The sequence below is a fragment of the Pan troglodytes genome, chromosome 8 (genome assembly GCF_028858775.2).
Source record: "Pan troglodytes isolate AG18354 chromosome 8, NHGRI_mPanTro3-v2.0_pri, whole genome shotgun sequence".
NCBI lineage: Eukaryota > Metazoa > Chordata > Mammalia > Primates > Hominidae > Pan > Pan troglodytes.
In genome coordinates, this window is record NC_072406.2 from 39,681,727 (window position 1) to 39,701,747 (window position 20,021).

The 20,021-nt window shown below is 41.7% G+C and overlaps 2 protein-coding genes across 29 annotated transcripts in view; one reads left to right on the forward strand and one right to left on the reverse strand.

Annotated features, from left to right (window-relative positions):
• PDSS1 (decaprenyl diphosphate synthase subunit 1) overlaps positions 1-16,235 on the forward strand; it is a 50,174-nt gene extending 33,939 nt beyond the window's left edge. For 4 of the 9 annotated variants that reach the window (XR_010146834.1, XM_016962815.3, XM_063781527.1 and 1 more), the window contains 4 exons: positions 4,701-4,781; positions 4,927-5,040; positions 11,925-12,005; positions 15,771-16,235. Coding sequence is in view for 5 of the 9 variants with exons in the window: in XM_016962815.3 (XP_016818304.2) it covers positions 4,701-4,781; positions 4,927-5,040; positions 11,925-12,005; positions 15,771-15,911 (417 nt within the window). In the remaining 4 variants the exon portion in view is untranslated. Of the gene's footprint in view, positions 1-4,700; positions 4,782-4,926; positions 5,041-10,035; positions 10,338-11,924; positions 12,006-15,770 lie in introns of all 9 variants that reach the window. The other 5 variants (XR_010146835.1, XR_010146832.1, XM_016962814.4 and 2 more) reach the window with 3 other exon arrangements.
• Positions 16,236-16,328: 93 nt separating this feature from the next.
• The window catches only part of ABI1 (abl interactor 1), a 111,477-nt gene continuing 107,784 nt past the window's right edge, over positions 16,329-20,021 (reverse strand). For all 20 annotated transcript variants that reach the window (XM_001159212.6, XM_009458111.5, XM_001159466.6 and 17 more), the window contains one exon: positions 16,329-18,179. In XM_001159212.6, coding sequence (XP_001159212.2) covers positions 18,004-18,179 — 176 coding nt within the window. In that variant the 3' untranslated portion in view covers positions 16,329-18,003. The remainder of the gene's footprint in view (positions 18,180-20,021) is intronic.

Below are 20,021 nucleotides of genomic sequence, written 5' to 3' on the forward strand. Positions count from 1 at the left end.
AGGTTGAGGCTGCAGTGAGCTGTGATCATACCACTGCACTCCAGCCTGGCAACAGAGTGAGACCCTGTCTAAAAAAAAAATAATAATAAAAAAATAAAAGACATTAATGTAGCTCCAAAAGTCAGAACTATACAATACAGTAACTCTCCCTTTTGCCCTGTTTTCTTCCCCTACCCCCTTGTAGGTAAGCAGTCTCGTTCACTTCTGGTTCCTCCTTCCTGGGTTTCGTTTAGCACAAACAGGCAGACACAAGTATGCTATCTTCCCTTTTTTCTCACAGCAAGAAGTAGTACCCTAGACTACTCTGCTTTCCTTTTGCATTTCTTCAGTTAACAATTTATTAGGAAAATGATTCCACATTGGTTTGTAGGATCTTCCTCATTTTTAAAACCACTGTATCAGGGCTGGGCTTGTAATCCCAGCACTTTGGGAGGCTGAGGCGGCCGAATCACGAGGTCAGGAGTTCGAGACCAGCCTGGCCAACATGGTGAAACCCCTTCTCCACTAAAAATACAAAAATTAGCTGGGCGTGGTGGCGCACACCTGTAATCCCAGCACTTTGGGAGGCCAAAGCAGGCGGATCACTTGAGACCGGAGTTCAAGGCCAGCCCGGCCAACATGGTGGAAACCCGTCTCTACTAAAAGTACAAAAATTAGCCAGGTATGGTGGTGGGTGCCTGTAATCCCAGCTACTTGGGAGGCTGAGGCACAAGAATAGCTTGAACCCGGGAGGTGGAGGTTGCAGTGAGCCAGGATCACATCACTGCACTCCAGCATGGGCGACAAAGTGAGACTCCATCTCAAAAAAATTAATAAATAAATAATTTAAAAATTTTTTTAAAAGCCTCTGTATCAGATCCCATTATGTGGACATAGCATGGTTTATTCAGCCAATCTTCTATACATGGGCATTTAGGTTTCCAGTTTTACAATTACAAACACTACTACAAGGGCTGACCGTGCATAAACCTATTTTTGTGTTGTGAGAGGAGTGCCTGCAGGGTGAATTTAGGGGTAATTGCATGTGTGGTTTTGTTAGGCACCACCAGATTTCCCTCTGTTGGGTCTGTACCAGTATGTGTTTCCACCGCAGCTTTTCAGAACCTGTTTTCCCACAGCCCTACTAACTAAATGTGCCATTACACGCTTGAGTTTTTGCCAGTCCAGTAGAGGAGAATGTATTGCAGTGGAGTTTTAATTTACATCTCTCCTTTCTGAGTGAGGTGGAACATTTTTCAGATGCTTAAGGGCCATTTATTTATTTGTTTATTTATCGGAGTCTCACTCTGTCACCCAGGCTGGAGTGCAGTGGCACGATCTCGGCTCACTGCAACCTCCGCCTCCCAGGTTCAAGCAATTCTCCTGCCTCAGCCTCCCAAGTAGCTGGGATTACAGGCGTGAGCCACTGCGCCCAGCCCTTCCCAGTCTCGTTGAGACGCGGCTTGTAAGGATGTGATGCAAGGTGTGAACCTTCCCCAGAAAGAAGTGCATACGTCCAGCACTTCATGAAGCCTGGCTGCAGCATCTGCTTCAAACAAAACAGTCAGCCGAGCTCCACTTTCTTTGACTTAATCATTCTTCATGCTCCACCCATTTCCGGAAAGATGTGAGGCATCTCTCTGATGCTGAGCGCAAGTCTGTGCACCTCTTTGCCTTCTTGTATGTTGTGCTATGTTGCGTCCAATTTGTGGCAGTTGTTTTCTGTTTTCCTGCTACAGATCTAGGCAGTACTGACCTGGGATGGGGAAGCAGGACTCTCTGGCATGGTCTTTATGCTACCCCAGGGAAATCTGGGATAGTTGAAATCTGAGCAGTAATGTCCCTTCGCCATGTGTCAGGCAGAAGCTGCCCACTAAATAAGCTCTGTTCAGCATATGTGGGCACAGAGGGGACAGTGCAGACAGACTGCAGCTTTATGCTTACTTGGACACATTCCTTGACCTCTTGGAGGTTCTATTTTGTTGCCCAGCATAGAAGCAGCACAGGAAAGTGATGAAGAGAACAGTGTCTGGAGCCAGACCCTCTGGATGAAATTCAGGTTCCAGCGTGTTGGAGCCATGTAATGCCTGGTACCGTCTGTGTCTCAGTTTCTCGAACCTCATAAGTGACTTAAGATGTGAGAACTCTCAGAACAGTGCCTAGCACATAGTGGACACTCAGGAATTGTTAGCTTTTATCATCACCAACCACATAATCCATATTTGTGGGATATTGTGAGGTTTAACTCAAATCATACAAAGTGTTCATCATATGTGCTCCACACATTTTAATCCATTAAAATGTTCACTAACAGATTTTTAGGCCGGGCACGATGGCTCACGCCTGTAATCCCAGCACTTTGGGAGGCTGAGGCAGGCGGATCACCTGAGGTCAGGAGTTCGAGACCAGCCTGAAACCCCGTCTCTACTAAAAATACAAAAATTAGCTGGGCTTGGTGGCTTACGGAGGTTGAGGCAGGAGAATCGCTTGAACTTGGGAGGTGGAGATTACAGTGAGCCCAGATCGTGCCGCTGCACTCTAGCCTGGGTGACAGAGAGACTCCGTCTCCAAAAAAAGAAATAGATTTTTAGAAAATCTTTCACTTTTCAGGAAGAAAGCTTATAGTCTCTGTGGCTCTGTGTTGAGGAAACAGCATTAATCTCACTACAGGAGACTGCTTCACTATCAGTTATTTCTACGTGGAAATATCTTGATTCCCAGTATCATTCTGTCCTGAGCCCAGCACATCCCAGGCTGCCCAAATCTTGCCATGCTCTCCTTTGAGCCAAGCTGATCTTAGCTTCTCTCGAAAGTTTCTGAATTGTCCCCCATATGGTCTCCCAGACTCTTCAGTTGAAAAAAGGAGCCCTCCCTGACAGCCCAGGGGTCGGTGCCTGCTCATGGGAAGGTGGTTGCTGTTGAAAGCAGTTATGAGCTTACTGTTCACTCAACTCAGTGGCCACCTGACCCTTTATGGTGCATGCAATTTTACCATGTACTTATGGCCAAGCACTACATAGTCAACAGACCTCATTAAGTTGTCAAAAAGCATTCTCAGGCTGAGGACGTTAGGCAACCTGGCTTTAGTTGGCAGAGGTGCGTGGACACTGCCAAGGCTCCTATTTCTGGTTCCAGTGGATGAGGCGGAGGAGGATTATTTGTAATAATAGCAAACAGCCAGGTGCGGTGGCTCACACCTGATAATCTCAACGCTTTGGGAGGTGGAGGTGGGAGGATCACGAGCCCAGGAGTTTGAGGCCAGCCTAGACAACATGGTGAGACTCCATCTCTATGAAAAAATTAAAAATTAGCTGGGTGTGGTTGCGCGTGCCTGTAGTCCCAGCTACTCAGGAGACTGAGGCGGAAGGAACCCTTGAGCCCAGGAGTTCAAGGTTACAGTGAGCTATGATCGCACCACTGTACCCCAGCCTGGGCAACAGAGTGAGACCCTATTTCTAAAAAGAGATAATAATAGCAAACACACATTGAGTTCTAACCAGGTGCCAGGCAGTATACTGAGGGCTTAAATGCAGCATCATGTCTGTTTCTCACAGCAACCCTACAAGGTAAGTGCTTGTGATTTCTACATTGTACAGATGAGCAAGAGAGATTCAGTAACATGCCGAGGTCTTGTAGAGGGCAAAATGCAGCCCCACAGTCTCACAGCAGAGCCCGCAGCACTGCACCACACTGACGCCTGAGCAAAGTTCACTCCCTGACTGGAGAGCCACAGAGGCACAACCGAAGGTCAGGGGACAGGGTTTCCTAGCATCCGCGAGCCTTACAGAAAGGCAACTGTGCAGTGCTCCAGCTGGCTTTCTCATGGAGAGTCAACAGAGACATTTCCCCTCCAGTAGAACACAGACCGTCTCTCCCCTCCCCCTTGTTGGTTTTACCCAGGCTTTGTTTTCTGAAAATGTGGCTGGGCCTGCTTAACATGCTTAGCAGGGCACTGGGAAATGCACTTCAGTGGCCGGTGCCAGCTAGCTTTTTGGAGTTTTAAAAAGACTTTCAGAAGTCTTATTTCTCCCCCATTGAAAGGAAGGAAAAGGGTTTTTATACAGTTACTTCTTTTGAGAGAAATGTGGAAACAGTGGGACCAGTGAAGTTCCTTCCGATAATAAAAGAGCGATATCTGTGTCTGAAGCAGGAGGCTTGAGATGATTTTTATGGACACACCAAGAAATAACTGCATTCAGAAACAGGTGAAATTCCGAACGATGATGAAAAGAAAGGACTACAGATGGGAAAATTGTGTGTGATTACATTAGTGTCTCTTCCTGAAATGAGGGATACATTGATAGAGATGATTAAAGCCAACAGTAATCGGGCTAGCTTGCCGAGTGCTAGAAGTCAGTATTTCACAGATGGGGGTCCGTTTCTTTTGCATGTCAAGAAGGTTTACTAAGCATGTTACCAGCAGAACTAGTCCAGTTGTAGCTCAGTTTTTCCTAAGCAGTGGGAAAGGCTGCTTATCCTGTCTGAAAGCAGGGGTTGGAGAAGGAGAATTTTCTTAGAATTTAACAACACAATCTGAGACTGAAATTCTTGATTGGAAATGTGGTTTTGTACATGCTTGGTGTCCCTCTGATGTCAGCATCTCCTGACTGTGTATAATCTAGCCCCGCTGCCTCCTATTTTAAGGAATTCCTTCAGCCAGGGGTCAGCTGCTTTGTTGCTGCCTGGAAGCAGCTTATCTCAGAATGCTCTTTCTGTTTCAGGTCTCTGTTCTAGGATGTCCCGACCCAGTGGTGCATGAGATCGCCTATCAGTACGGAAAAAATGTAGGAATAGCTTTTCAGGTTAGTATGCTTTTTATTTGTAAGAGTGGTGGTGTAGTGATACAGTCAGCATTCTCCCCTAGTGTGTAATCGTCAAAATAGTAAGAACGATGGCAGCAGTGTTGGCATGGCGGTGCTCCTTACATCCCATTTTTCCTTTTGCCAGCTTATAGATGATGTATTGGACTTCACCTCATGTTCTGACCAGATGGGCAAACCAACATCAGCTGATCTGAAGCTCGGGTTAGCCACTGGTCCTGTCCTGTTTGCCTGTCAGCAGGTAGGTTTTGCAAACTCCCTTTGACACATCACTGCATAGCCCCACAGAACTGATGTCCCGCGGCACAGCTGATGGGAAGATTGCATAAAGGAATAGATGGGAAGGCATTCAGATAAGAGATCACAGGTCTGCATTTGATCCTGGCTGAGTGAGATGTTGGGGCTGGTCATTTCACCTTGCTAAGACTGTTTCCTTATCTGTAAAATTGAGAAGATCACCTTTCTCCCAGGGTGGTTGTGAGGATTAGCTAAGATCCTATTTAAGATCTTTGTGTCTTGTGGTGTGCCGTAGGCATTTGAGGTAGCATCGTGATTATTTCCATATATTTTGGCCACTGGCAAAGTGAACGGTTTCTAAGTCTTGATTATAGGACTGGACTTTGGTGGTCCTCAGAGCCCCTTAAAAGGCATAGGAAGCATCAAGGGCCTCCAAGCATAAGAAATTCTCCGGTTCTAGAAGTTTAATGAGACTCTGCTGCTCTGAGAGAGGCTTTAGAACCTCGGCCATTGCCTCAAAATGTCAGGAAGTCAGGGGAGTGCAGTAGACCCACATAGTTCCTTCTTTCTCCGGATTGAGGGACTGAGTCCCCCTTAATGTGAATGAAAGGCTTAGGAAGCTTCAAAGATGTTCCCTCGACTGACAAAGCAGACATTCTCACAGCCTCCTCCAGACCCTGGCCACATGGCTTGTGGCTGTACTGAATGTTACTTGAAATAAGTGAGACATTAGCTGGTGTTGGAACATCTTGTTAATAGATTTTCATCTTAGTACTATTTAATTTGTTATGTTGCAAAGCAGTAAGATGTTCATCACCGTGCCATGAAATTCAACATTAGCTCTTTGGTCTAAAATTATAGTAACTTTTGGTCTTTCAGAGATTTTGCCTCTATTCTGTCTTCACGTTTACAAAGGTCAGTCATGTCCTCCATAAAATTCAGTGATTCCACTGTGATACAGAAACCACGGCCCTTGCTTTTGGTGGGTTTCTGATTGGAGAGAGGAAAGGTCATCTTTCACCCACTATCTAGCACAGCCATTGGCAGCGTGATTCTTCCCAGGGGAGGCTGACGTTCTGGGTGGCTGGGCCAGGCTACTTTGGCAGCTTGCTAAGGCTATGAATGGAGATGTTGGGGCACTCGGTAGGAACACCCGCCCTCATTATTACAAGGCTTCCATCCTCTCAAACGTTGGAGGCTGAGGTAAGAAGTGAAAGGTATGCTGTAAATAGGTCCTCTCTCCCAATGAGGCTTACTTGCCAGCCCAAAATCAAAGAGTATAATACATGTGCCCAGTTTTGACAAAAATTTATAAAACCTCCTTTTGTACATTAAGGCAAGAGTGAGGAACATTTGAGCCGTGTAGGTGTTATGCTGGGGATTAGAAAAATGAGGCACTGGCTACCACTACCTATATAACTGCGAACATTACTTCTCAGATACTTGTTAGTAAACATGAGTGAAGAAAAGCAAGATGGACTGAGTGTGCTGAAATCCAGCTAGCTTGGTAAAGATTCCTTTACCTAGGCTCAGATTATCAGGATAAAAGGAAAAAGCCTTTCCCTGGAGAAGTCTATGAGAAAGTTTTGGTTGCTCTATTTGTAAAAATCTTCAAATTGTTAAGTACTTGTTATGAACCCCAGGATACTAAGTTACCAGTTGAGTCCTACTTAAACCTTAAGGTGACTGGGTGAGAGGAGGCTGGCCTCTTCGGACTGTGTTTCACTCTGAATATATTTCAGAAGAAACTAACTTACTTTCTCCTACACACACAAAGGAGTAATGGCTATCTCTGCTTTCATATATAGTAGGGGAAAGGGGAAATGGACCTCTACATAGTATCTGTCAGTAATCTACAAGAGACTGAAAAATGCTGGTTAGGCGGTGGCTCATGCCTGTAATCCCAGCACTTTGGGAGGCTGAGGCAGTTGGATTATAAGGTCAGGAGTTCAAGACCAGCCTGACCAATATGGTGGAAACCCCATCTCTACTAAAAATACAAAAATTAGCCGGGCCTGGTGGTGCATGCCTGTAATCCCAGCTACTCGGAAGGCCAAGGAAGGAGAATCCTTGAACCTGGGAGGCAGAGGTTGCAGTGAGCCGAGACTGCACTCCAGCCTGGGTGACAGAGTGAGACTCCGTCTCAAAAAAAAAAAAAAAAAAAAAAAAAAGAAAGCTGGTTAAAAAAAGCAAGCAAAAGGAAAAAAAAAGATTACTGTACCCGAAGCCATGGTTTTATGTGTGCTTTGCTGGGAAATCCCAGTCATGAGGCACCTACTCATGCTCACCAGACAGCAGTGTTCTCATCTGCCCATAAGGCAGTGAGTTGAAAAGGCACATTGCAGCCTCAGAAAAGGGAACACAGAATGGAGTCCAAGCAGGAAGTGACTCTGGACAGGACTCATTTCAAAAGTAGACTGATGTTTCTGTCTTGTGGCACATGGGCCAGAAGTTAGCCAAATATGTATTTATAAGTTGCCTTCTAATAAAACAGCAAGGTTAGGCTCTTTTGTGGAATACACTGTAAAACAAGAGATTCTTAGCAAGAAATGTGTCAAAAGATGTATGGGACTAAGATTAATTCAGGTAAAAATAAGTTCCAAAAATAACGTAAGAATATGCAGTATCTCCACTTAATGAAAATGTGTTTTCAGTTTACAAAGGATTCTTTCATACATTATCTCTAATCTCACAACTCCTCTTTGTGGTAGATATTATGGTGTTTATTCTGCAAGTAAGAAACTGATGCCCAAACCTCGCCAAAATTTAACATCTGGTAAATGGCACAGCAGGGAACTGAACAAGTCTAAGACCAGTATTCATTTTATTACATCATACATAGTGTTATCGCCACTGGTAATGCTGAGAAGTTGGTAGCTATGATACCACACAGGCCTTCCCACAGAGCAGGTAACTGACCCACCTGGGCACTGACGATACTCAAAGAATCATCTCTGTGTCATGTCTTTGCTATTGTAAACAACATAGCTACTTGGTGGAGTAGTTCTAAGACGTCTGTAATCCTTTCCCTTTGGTAGGTGAGTTTTGTTTGCTGATGAGATGGTCTTTGAACTTTTCCATTTGTGAACACTGGACCAGGACAAGCATTCTTGGGAAACCACCTTTTCCTTTTTAACTTGGTGTGGTGGGTTGTCTTGGAGTTTACTCCAGCCAGCACTTGACAGAAACTCCCTGTCTTTTGGAATTCCTTTATTTTTAACATCTCTCTGAAGGGGGTTCCTGATAACAGTTGGTTCAGAGGATTTAAAAAGAGTTTTGGGGATTTCTAGAGAAGTCCCAGGGGATGACAGCGTCCTCCCATGTACGTATGTGTACATATTCTCTTTAAGAATAAAAACCTTACGTTAATTGGATTTTGAAAGCTTCAGAAACAAAATGGAAGTGTTTTACTTTCTCTGGTGAAACTTTATTAATTTTCAAATATCTTTTTAAAAAAAACCAAATCTTTCCTTTCTTCTGCTTCTCTTATTTGATAAGTCACTAGACCCAAATGTCAGTTGTAGCCACGTTTCCAAATGCCGTCACCAGCCCCTGCACCAGCTGCACAGGCCTTATGCTATCGTGGTGACTAGTTGGTGCCTTAGTGTTACCCAGTTTCGTTTGGGTGGACTCATATACTGATCACCTTAGCAGTTTAGTTTATGGATGGGTTTCACAGAGTTACAACCCGATTTATCCACAGGTGGTTTTCCTACTCTTAAAAACAGCACCTGAGCAAACAGAATTTTTATTTGTCACTAAATCTGCAGGCAACTGTTCTTCCTGCTGTGTTTCTCTTTTCTTTTCCACATACACATTAAGGGGACTGGGGAGTGCCCGGGGAAGAGTTTGATATTTTGCATATTAAAATTGCACACATGACATGTTTGGAAGGAAGGATGTAGTCACTCAATGCAAATTTTTTTTTCAAATTTTGCTTTCTCAATGCTTTTTATAGTAAAAGCATCAGCGAAAACACCCAATCAGCATATCTTACCACACTTGCTGGTACTGTAGAAAAAGCTTATACATCATAAACAAGGTAATGTCACCAGATGCCTACGAGAGAATCACATCAGTGTTAACGATAAAACCTTCTAGATATCCAGTATTGGTATGTGGTATTAAAAAACTAAAACAGGCTGTGTGTAGTGGCTCACGCCCATAATCCCAGCACTCTGGGAGGCCCAGGCGAGAGGATCACTTGAGGCCAGGAGTTTGACACCAGCCTAGGCAACAAGGCAAGACCCCATCTCTATAAAAAATTTAAAAATTGGCCAGGCACGGTGGCTCACGCCTGTAATCCCACTTTGGGAGGCCGAGGTGGGCAGATCACGAGGTGAGGAGATCAAGACCATCCTGGCTACGGTAAAACTCCATCTCTACTAAAAATACAAAAAATTAGCTGGGCATGGTGGCTTGCGCCTGTAGTCCCAAGTACTCGGGAGGCTGAGGCAGAAGAATCATTTGAACCCGGGAGGCGGAGGTTGCAGTCAGCCAAGATCGTGCCACTGCACTCCAGCCTGGGTGACAGAGCGAGACTCCATCTCAAAAAAAAAAAAAAAATTAAAAAATTAGCCAGGTGCGTGCCTGTAGTCCCAGCTACTCCGGAGGCTGAGGCAGAGGATCACTTGAACCTATAGGAGTTTGAGGCTGCAGTGAGCTATGATTGCACCACTGCACTCCAGCCTGGGCAACAGAACAGGTCTCATAACAAAACTAAAACCTACTTGATTTGGCTTTTTTACCATAGAAGTTGATTTGGGCTTTCCTGATTTCTAGTAGCTTGTTTTCTTCTTAAAAGACCAGTAACTAAAGGAAATTACTGGTTTTCATAAGAACTAACCAGTTGCTGGCTCTATAAATTCTGTAAACACATTAGCAGTCTCTACATGTTTAGAGCTTTGTTCTGACACATATTTTGGTCTGAAAAAATTATTTCTTCGTCTATGATCACTTGGCTGTGGCTTTTCTATGTATGCCCTATTTTTTCTTCTAGGATTACTAATACCATGGTCATGGTTACAGGACAACAACTTATTTCATCCTTCAGGTTCACTGCCAGGGAAAAACTGGCAACGCTGTAAGCACTGACATGGCCAAAATCAAACACATCTTACCTCTTCCGTGGAGCCATAGACTGTTAGAGCTCAAGGGCTTCCAGTCATGAAGATGAGAAGCCTAAGACCCCAGGGGCTAAGGAAGTCACTCGGCTGTGGCAGCTGGTAGCCAAACCAAGACTAGAGCTCGGATCTAGGAAGTGAAGTGATTTGGTGTCCTGGCTTTTGTATTCTGTTAATGGTGACACTTCTAAATAGTTGCTAAGTATTGTAGAATATCGATTTTACCTTCAGTTCCTTTTTTACCTATTTTTTTCTCTCTTCTTGCTATCATCTTAATTCAGGTCTTTTTTATAACCTACTCTAGTAACCTGTTTGTTCTGTCTACCTCTGACTCTTTTAATTCCATGGTTCTCAACCTTGGCGGCACATTAAAAATACCAGGGTGGGTGGGAGGGGGTTGAAAATCTTGGTGCCCAGGCTAAACCCCAAGCCAGTATAACCAAAGTCTCTGGGAACAGGATCTAGGCAACTGTATTTATACCTCCCCAGGCCAGGCGCGGTGGCTCACACCTGTAATCCCAGCACTTGGGGAGGCTGAGGTGGACAGATAACCTGAGGTCAGGAGTTTGAGACCAGCCTGGCCAATATGGCAAAACCCTGTCTCTACTAACAGTACAAAATTAGCCGGGTGTGGTGGCGCACACCTGTAGTCCCAGCTACTCAGGAGGCTGAGGCAGAGAATTGCTTGAACCCAGGAGGCAGAGGTTGTGGTGAGCCGAGGTCGTGCCACTGCACCACTCCAGCCTGTGTGATGGAGCAAGACTCCATCACAGGAGGGAAAAAAAAAAAAAAAACAACCACTCCCCAGCTGATCCCAGTATGCAGTCAATGTCATGCACCACTGCTCAGATCCACTCTACACACTGCTTAAGGCAGAGCTCTGCACATAATGCCCTCTGCTCAGAAACCTCAGTAGCTTTCAGTTGGTAATCAATTTAGTACTTAGAGTAGAATGCCTAATTCCCATCCTCATCCTAGGCTAGTGACTCTCAAAATGTTGGCAGAGACCAGAGATACTGGTGTCACCTGGGCATCTGTTAGAAATGCATGCCAAGGCTCCATCCCTACTCAATCAGAAACTGGGGGAGAGGCCCCACAAGCAGTACAGGTGATCCTGATACGATTTAAAGTTTAACAACCATGTTGTTTTTTATTTTTTATTTGAGACGGAGTTTCACTCGTTGTCCAAGGTAGAGTGTAATGGCACAATCTCGGCTCACTGCAACCTCCACCTCCCCAGGTTCAAGCAATTCTCTTGCCTCAGCCTCCCGAGTAGCTGGGATTACAGGCGTGCACCATCATGCCCGGCTAATTTTTTGTATTTTTAGTAGAAACAGAGTTTCACCATGTTGGCCAGGCTAGTCTCAAACTCCTGACCTCAGGTGATCCGCCCACCTCGGCCTCCCAGAGTGCTGGGATTACAGGCGTGTGCCACCACGCCTGGCCAGAACCATGTTGTTTTAAAGATGTACTTTATTCCTCCTGCCTCTCTTACTCAATGTTGGACTAGGATAAAACATCAGAATAAACAAGGACTAATGTCTCCTCCTCCCGTACACCACCACAGTGCCTAGGCATAGACGGTGGATGTCTCTTAGCTCAGCTTTTGTTGCCACAGTTTACTGCTCTCCCACATCATCTAGACACTTAGTTTCATTTTTGTTGTTTCTTGTTATTTCCTATTGTTACAAACTAGTGTTAGAACACTTGTTTCTCCCAAGAGAAATAAATAGATTTTCTCAGATTTTCTCTCTTTTTTTGTTAGTTCCCAGAAATGAATGCTATGATCATGCGACGGTTCAGTTTGCCGGGAGATGTAGACAGAGCTCGACAGTATGTATTACAGGTAAGACTGTTTTTTAAAAAAAAGGCAGCAGCAGGAACAACGTGGCAAAATCCTTTAATCCAAAAATGTAACATTAACTAAACATTAAATTATAGATACAAGACTGTTTGGTCAACTCTTGATGTGACAAAAACTGAGAAGGGAACACTCATTTTTCTGATTTTTTATTTTCATTTCTCTTCTAGACTACTTATGAAATATTTTGTTTTAACTGGTCTTAGGTAAGGCACAGACATTAATATCTTTTAAAAGGTACCTAAGTGATTGTGGTGAACTGTTAGTGTTGAAACCCAGAGGTGTGGAACCAGCCTTCCCTGTGCCCATCAACAGAATCACTGGGCCCCCAGTCACCCAGCCTCGGCTCCAGCCTCATCCATGTCCCCATCCATGACCCCATCCGGGCTGCTGCTGGACTGCTGCAATAGTCTACTCATAATTGGGCTTTCCTAGTCCGTCCTACCTGTTATAAAAGTATGACTAAAGAAATGATCATTGAAAACAATTAAACCAACACAGGCAAACTATACATTTATATAAATGTTTTTCTTTTAAAGGGAGAACCATTTAACCCCGTTCAGGGGCTAGTGGCTTGCTTTAAATATATTGCCACGTATCTTCAGAACTTTTCTGTGGAAGCCAGATCTCTCTGCATGACTTGAGTTTTGGTGACTGACTCCTGTGAGAATGAGCCATTTCCAAGTTCACTGTCATTTGCAGCCAACAGATGTACTGGATGAGTCGGAGTGAGCAAAAAATTGTTACAAAGCAAGTGTGGCATGAGATCTGTACTTAGTGTAGTACCTGAAAGACTTCCAAATAATTACCTTTCAGATTGATTCTTAAAAAATTTAAAAAGCAACCCCCAACCCCTAAAAGGTTAATTTTCTCTCTTAACTGACTATACTGTTAAGCCTCATTATTCACTATGGGTTACTGCCTTTTTTGGAGAATGGTTTAAACGTACTATTAAAAACTATGGGAGGGAGCTGGAGCTGATAAAGAAGTCAATATTCCCTGGGAGAGGCTCTGGCTTCAGAAATAATGGTATTATTGGAAGCTAGAGTGGGAAGTGGAACTGAAAAGAGGGAAGTTAATAGTAGCACCTATGGAGAATAGCAAAGTTCCAGCAATCCTAGCCAGAAACGCATTTAGAGAAAACAAAAATCCACGGGAATGTTCTCTGAACAAATTCTCCAAAATTCTAGCTCCCTGTTCACCCACAGAGCTTCTAGGCCTATTCCCTCATTAAATATGAATAGACAACTTGGTTACAAATGAGTTGACTAAAGCTTGCTGAACAAAAGAGTGGGACCAAAATAACAGGGGGGAAAAAAAACCTCAGGAAAAACATAAATAGGAGGATCCAAAAAGATACCCCATTCACAAAACAGTACAGGATCGTACTTTTTAAATGAGTAAGAGCAAGTTCTAAGAAACTGAAAATGACTGAAGAACAAACTCCAAAGAAGGGCTGCAATGTGAAATTGTGGAAATCCTCCCAAGTGTAAAACAGAAAGGGGGAAATAGTGAAAAATAACAAGAGCTACAAGGACCAGTGCCATCATGTAACAAGTATTTCAGGAAGAAAATAAACAAAAAAGTGGTCACTTATGCTAGAAAACGGTGTCAAAACTGGCTCAATGAATAGCAAAGATACTGGATACTAGAAGGCAGTGGAGGAAGGTCTTCCAAATGGGGATGAAACATTTGAAACCTAGGATCCATTAAATCCGAAGGCAAAAGAAAGTCACCACACATCAGGACTAAAATGTTGACTTCCCATAAACACTATTTTATTTTATTTATTTTTATTTTATTATTTTATTTTATTGTATTTTTCTTAGATTGAGTCTTGCTCTGTTGCCAGGCTCAAGTGCAGTGGCACAATCTCGGCTCACTGCAACCTCTGCCTCCCGGGTTCAAGTGATTCTCCTGCCTCAGCCTCCCGAGTAGCTGGGACTACAGACGCCCGCCACCACGCCCGGCTGATTTTTGTATTTTTAGTAGAGACGGGGTTTCACCATGTTAGCCATTATGGTCTCGATCGTGACGTCGTGATCCGCCCGCCTCGGCCTCCCAAAGTGCTGGGATTACAGGCATGAGCCACCGCGCTCAGCCCCCACGAACACTTTCTGGGTAGGCTATTTGCAGATGTACTCAGGAAAATGTGTGGAAAACACTGAGAGAAGGCAGGCTTCTGTACAAAAAGGAACAGCAAACTAAAATATGTCATGTTTTGAGCAACTGGTGTAGAAAATCAGATGTATTTCAACCACAATGTTAGGAATATTCCATTTCTAAATGTCAGAGGGGTCCGGGCGCAGTGGCTCACACCTGTAATCGCAGCACTTTGGGAGGCCAAGGTGGGTGGATCACTTGAGGTCAGGAGTTTGAGACCAGCCTGGCCAACATGGTGAAACCCCGTCTCTACTAAAAATACAAACATTAGCCAGGCGTGGTAGTGCACGCCTATAATCCTAGCTACTTAGGAGGCTGAGGCACGAGAATCCCTTGAGCCTGGGAGGCAGAGGTTGCAGTGAGCCAAGATCACGCCTCTGCATTCCAGCCTGGGCGACAGAGCAAGATTCCATCTCAAAAAAAAATTAAAAAAAAATAAATAAATGTCAGAGGGATCATGAGCCATGGAGAAGGAAATAGAATTATAGTATATGAATTGATTCTGCAATAAATATTTTTACATCATAGAAATGATACTTTATTAGTATTTGGCTTTTAGAAAGAACCAATATTTTAAAACATGGTTATAGAATAGAATGTAAATATCTATAGTCTAACAGTATAGTTAAAGGAAAGGACAGGAGCTCATACAAGATAAAATCTGAAGTTGATGCTACCTAACAGAAGTAATCAACAAAACAACTAAAGACAGCAGTGTAATGATGAGGCGGCACAATATGGCTGGGCTAAATCCTCATCTTAACAAAAAGGTAACAGATGATAACTAAAATTGGTAATCAAGAAATAAAAACTAGGCTGGGCATGGTGGCTCACACCTGTAATCCCAGCACTTTGGGAGGCCAAGGCAGGCAGATCACTTGAGGCCAGGAGTTCGAGACCAGCCTGGCCAACATGACAAAACCCCATCTCTACTAAAAATACAAAAATTAGCCGGGCATGGTGGCATGCGCCTGTAGTCCCAGCTACTTGGGAGGCTGAGGCAGGACAATTGCTTGAACCCGGGAGGTGAAGGTTGCAGTGAGCCAAGATCATGTCATGCACTCTAGCTTGGGTGACAGAGTGAGACCCTGTCTCAAAAAAAAAGAAAAGAAAAGAAAAAAGAAAACCTAATGGATAAAGTGAGTGCCTTTGGAAGAAAGGAAGCTGATTTTCATCATAAACCCTCTGTACTTTCATTTTGTTATGTCTTTATTCTTTATTTTTTAAGTAAGTTTTACTTGTGTTTTTTTTACATTTAAAAATGTTGTATAAAGATACTTTGTACGTAGAACTTTTGAGAAATTCTAATAAGTAAAAATTAGGGGAAAACGGATGACTATGTAATATTGATGAGCTAGTTGCTTTGCATGCTAATAGAATAAAAATTTGCTTCAATATGAGAAAAAGGCCTAAAGGAAGTTAGCACTATGAGTCGGGAAAAGAACATTAGAGATGTAGTTTGACTGTTAACTGTAATCCTCAGCTCATCTGATCTCAAAACTATGTGTTCATTTATTATAGCAGGAAGTTAAAACGCTGATTCAGTCAGTGACAGGCATCTGTTCTGTTTTGTTCTGTATCTTATAGAGTGATGGTGTGCAACAAACAACCTACCTCGCCCAGCAGTACTGCCATGAAGCAATAAGAGAGATCAGTAAACTTCGACCATCCCCAGAAAGAGATGCCCTCATTCAGCTTTCAGAAATTGTACTCACAAGAGATAAATGACAACTCTTTCTGTTCTTTCTGGCAGCTATCTTACCAGACTGTGCCTAAAGAATTTTGTGGAATACACTTTGTTTGCTTCATGTGCAAATAACCAAAAATCATTTTAAAAGATATCAAACTTATTGATGGGCAATTTATTTTTTTTATTGCAAAAGTTTTTTCAGAAAACTTTTTAAATGTAATTAATAAACCACCTGAATCTGTCATTCTAGTCCTATAAATTATAATCAAGGTATCTTGATGGTTATATGTGGTATTGTTTACACTGTTAATATCCACATGTAAGGCCATTACACAAATAAATAACCAATGTTAAAATTCAAATGGTTTGTCTTGATTTACCATAGGAGTAAAGGTCAGAAAAATGTGAAGTCTGCATTGAAGTCCACATCAGTTATATTTTAACAGTATCCAAAATTTCATATAGGAGAATGGTTTATTATAAAAGACTGTACATAAAATTTAGACAACAGGTTATATACAAATTAAGAGAACAATCCACTTGAAAAATGGAAAGTAGAAGGTAGCTAGCTGATCACTAATGATACTTTGTTTAAAATTAACAAAGGCAAAATGCATATGAAATAGTCACATTGATTTGGTAGCAATAATGGTCTTTAATTTTCAGAAATAACTGTTTTGCACTAGTCTTACCATTCACTATGCTGTTATAAGTCTGTAGCATCCAGTACATAACTGTAATTTGAATTCCAAACAAATCCTCAATAACACAGAAACCCACACTTGAGTGCTCTACTTTAATATCCTAAGCAATAGAGAATTATACACAAGACAAGAAGAGAAAACATCCCTCAGCCCTCCCTTCAATTAAGAGGAGACACACAAAGTGCATGTGTTGCATTTCGATTATGTCAAAAGACAATCCAAGTCTGTTGGTTAGGTAAATCTCTGTTCACTGATTAATACATGACCCACCTTCTTTCCCAATTATTTTATTTTAAAATTCTAATGTTGCTAGTGCCAGGTAATAGATTAAAGAGTGCCTACTCACAAATCAGCTGTCTCCACTTTTACAATATGTAAAAGGTACTTTTAACTTCCTTTCATTGAAGCAGTGTACAACAGTTCACTGTAAAACTGAAGGACTGACATGGCAATCCTTAAGAATTTTACCTACAGAATGAATGCACACAATTTGACACATTTTCTTAGTTTCAAAAGATTCTTTAAAAAAGGAATTCAGTAGATTGACTTGTAAATAACCATTGCAGATTTTGAATCTGCAAAAATCCGTCACATTGCTGTTGGGACAGATTAAGATAAGGCTAAAATTTTTTTCCAAGTTAACATATTGAGAAAATAGAATCATAATTCTGCAATAAATCATTATCTTTTATTTTTTTTAAAGCAAACCAGTGAAGGAAAGGACAAAAACCTTTGGTTCACTTACGTATTTATGAATGGAAAAATTCTATAATGCAAATTTCACTCATTAAAAAACTTAGGTACAAATTACAACATTACAGATAATTCTCTTTTTGCTTCTTTTGTTTCACATGGAGACCTTGGAGACTCAATTCACGTTAAGACACCTAAGTACGAGTCCTCCAGGTAAATATTACACAAATGGGAAGCATCTTGAATTTTTAAGTATATTTCAATACATAAATTTTTATGCATGCTTTAAACAAACAGTATTTTTTTAAATGAGAGAATCTAACAAAAAAAGTGACCAGCACCAGCATTTAAATTTTCTGATTTTAATATTAGTCTGACATAGCGTTAGTAACCATGCTGCACTGAAACATGTAATGGTACAATCTGAATCATGATTCGTTAAATATTATACCCCACTTCCCCCAGAATATTTAGGCTGGTCATAAAGTTAAAAATGTGTAAGTAAGTACATAAGCATAATCAGTTATGGACAGCTTCTTGTATAAATTGCTATTCAGCAATACATAAACTGCCTCAAAGATTTATGCTTACAGGTAGACATTCAATTTACCAATAAAACAGCATGTTCTGAAAATATGGGCACATTTTAAAACATATTAAGACAGTTCTGTTAACCATAATAGTCCCACAGTATGACTGAGTAATAAGAATCTACTTCAAAAGAAAAAAAAAATTAATCAGTATAGTGCATGATTGATTCAACATAGTTCCCAGGGAACAGACCAGTCACTCGATTGCAGACTCCTTCATACCAGCCATCATCATTCTTCTTTATAACATAAATGATTGCACCCTCCATAAATGACAGCTCATCATCCTTGTCTTTTGTATAATCATATATTGCAACAACTATGGAAAAAACAGTTGAAGTATCACATGAGTGCACTATATCCAACATTTACTTGAATTTTAAGACAAAGCCAATTAAATATATAGCACAGCAAAACTATTTTTATGAAGATTTCTTAATTTTTGTATCTATCAATATAAGTAGGTCAGTGGCCAACCATGTACTTAAATCATTGGCTTAATCTTAGAGCCAAATGACAATCTGATTAGACTGAATAGATCAATAGGTTCTGTCAATCACTTTAAGAAAGCTCTCTGAATTTTAGAATTTATTAGATGTTTCAATTCATTCAAATACCAAGTGCCTATCATATGCAAAGCACCGGCTTTTCAAAATAATTATCAGGCAAAGAAAGCTGCATAGCCATTCAGTAAACCAGGTAACAACCCAAGCTATCTAATTTGAAAAAACACAGTTACTGGAAGGTAAATCACATCCTACTCATTCAAGGACCCATGCTAATTTAAGGGACTGTCCCCAGATTTTTTTTTAAAGAATATTTACTTACTTTAAAGGATGTTAATTAATACTTAGAGAACTTTGCAATTCTGTGGTGTCTGTAATTTTTTCAGTTCAAGATACAGGTTGAGTAACCCTTACCTGAAATGCCTGGGATCAGAACTGCTTTGGATTTGGGATTTTCAGATTTTGGAATTTTACATATGCGTAATGAGACATCTTGGAGATGGGACCCATGTCTAAACACAAAACTCATTTTTGTTTCACATACACCTTATACAGATAGCCTGAAGGTAATTTTATTTTTCCCTTGGGAACACTGAATAAACTGTGTCACGTGCCTGCATTTTGATTGTGACCCATCACATGAGGTCAGCTGTGGAATTTTCCACTTGCGGCATCATGTTGGAACTCATTTTGGATTTTGGAGCATTTTGAATTTGGGACTTTCAGATAGGGATGCTTAGCCTATATTCACTTCCTTTGCAAACTGCTATGGAAAGAGAAAGTAATCCAAAATGTATAAAATGGCCCATGGACAAATCCAAACCATGCATTTTTTGTAAATAAAGGTTTATTGCAATATGGCCACATCTACTTACTCATGTATTGTCTATGTCTGCTTTTACGCTACAATAGCAGGACTGAGTAGTTGTGACAGAGACTGTATAGCCAGCAAAGTTTAAAATATTTACTATCTGGCTTTATACCAAACAAAGTGTGCTCACCCCTAGTTCTTGGGAATATACTTTTTAATCCTCCTCTACTATCAAATATATTACCCAATATATCATTCCAAATTTGTCAACTTATATAAATATGGTCCCATTTTCATAGTTAATTTGCTTTACCAAGTAAGAAAATATGGGTAAAAACACAATTCAAGGTCACTCAAGTTTATCATCCTCGTAAGTAACAACAGCTCTCTATTTGAAGGTATATGGGAATCTAAAGTAGAATATTCAAGACTTTCTTAACAATATGTAAATTATTTACTGTTTAAAAATATAAGGCCACGCTCGGCTCATGCCGGTAATCCCAGCACAGGGAGGCTGAGATGGGCGGATCACTTGAGGTCAGGAGTTCAAGACCAGCCTGGCCAACATGGCAAAACCCCGTCTCTACTAAAAATACAAAAGTTAGCTGGGCGTGGTGGCGGGCACCTGTAATCCCAGCTACTTAAGAGGCTGAGGCAGGAGAATTGCTTGAACCCGGGAGGCGGAAGTTGCAGTGAGCCGAGATTACACCACTGCACTCCAGCCTGGGAGACAGAGCAAGACTCCATCTCAAAAAATAAAAAAAAAAAAAGGAAAACAAATTTACTTTTGCCACATATCCAAAACTTGGGCAGGAAAGAATGCTGCTGGTCTCAAGAGCTACAG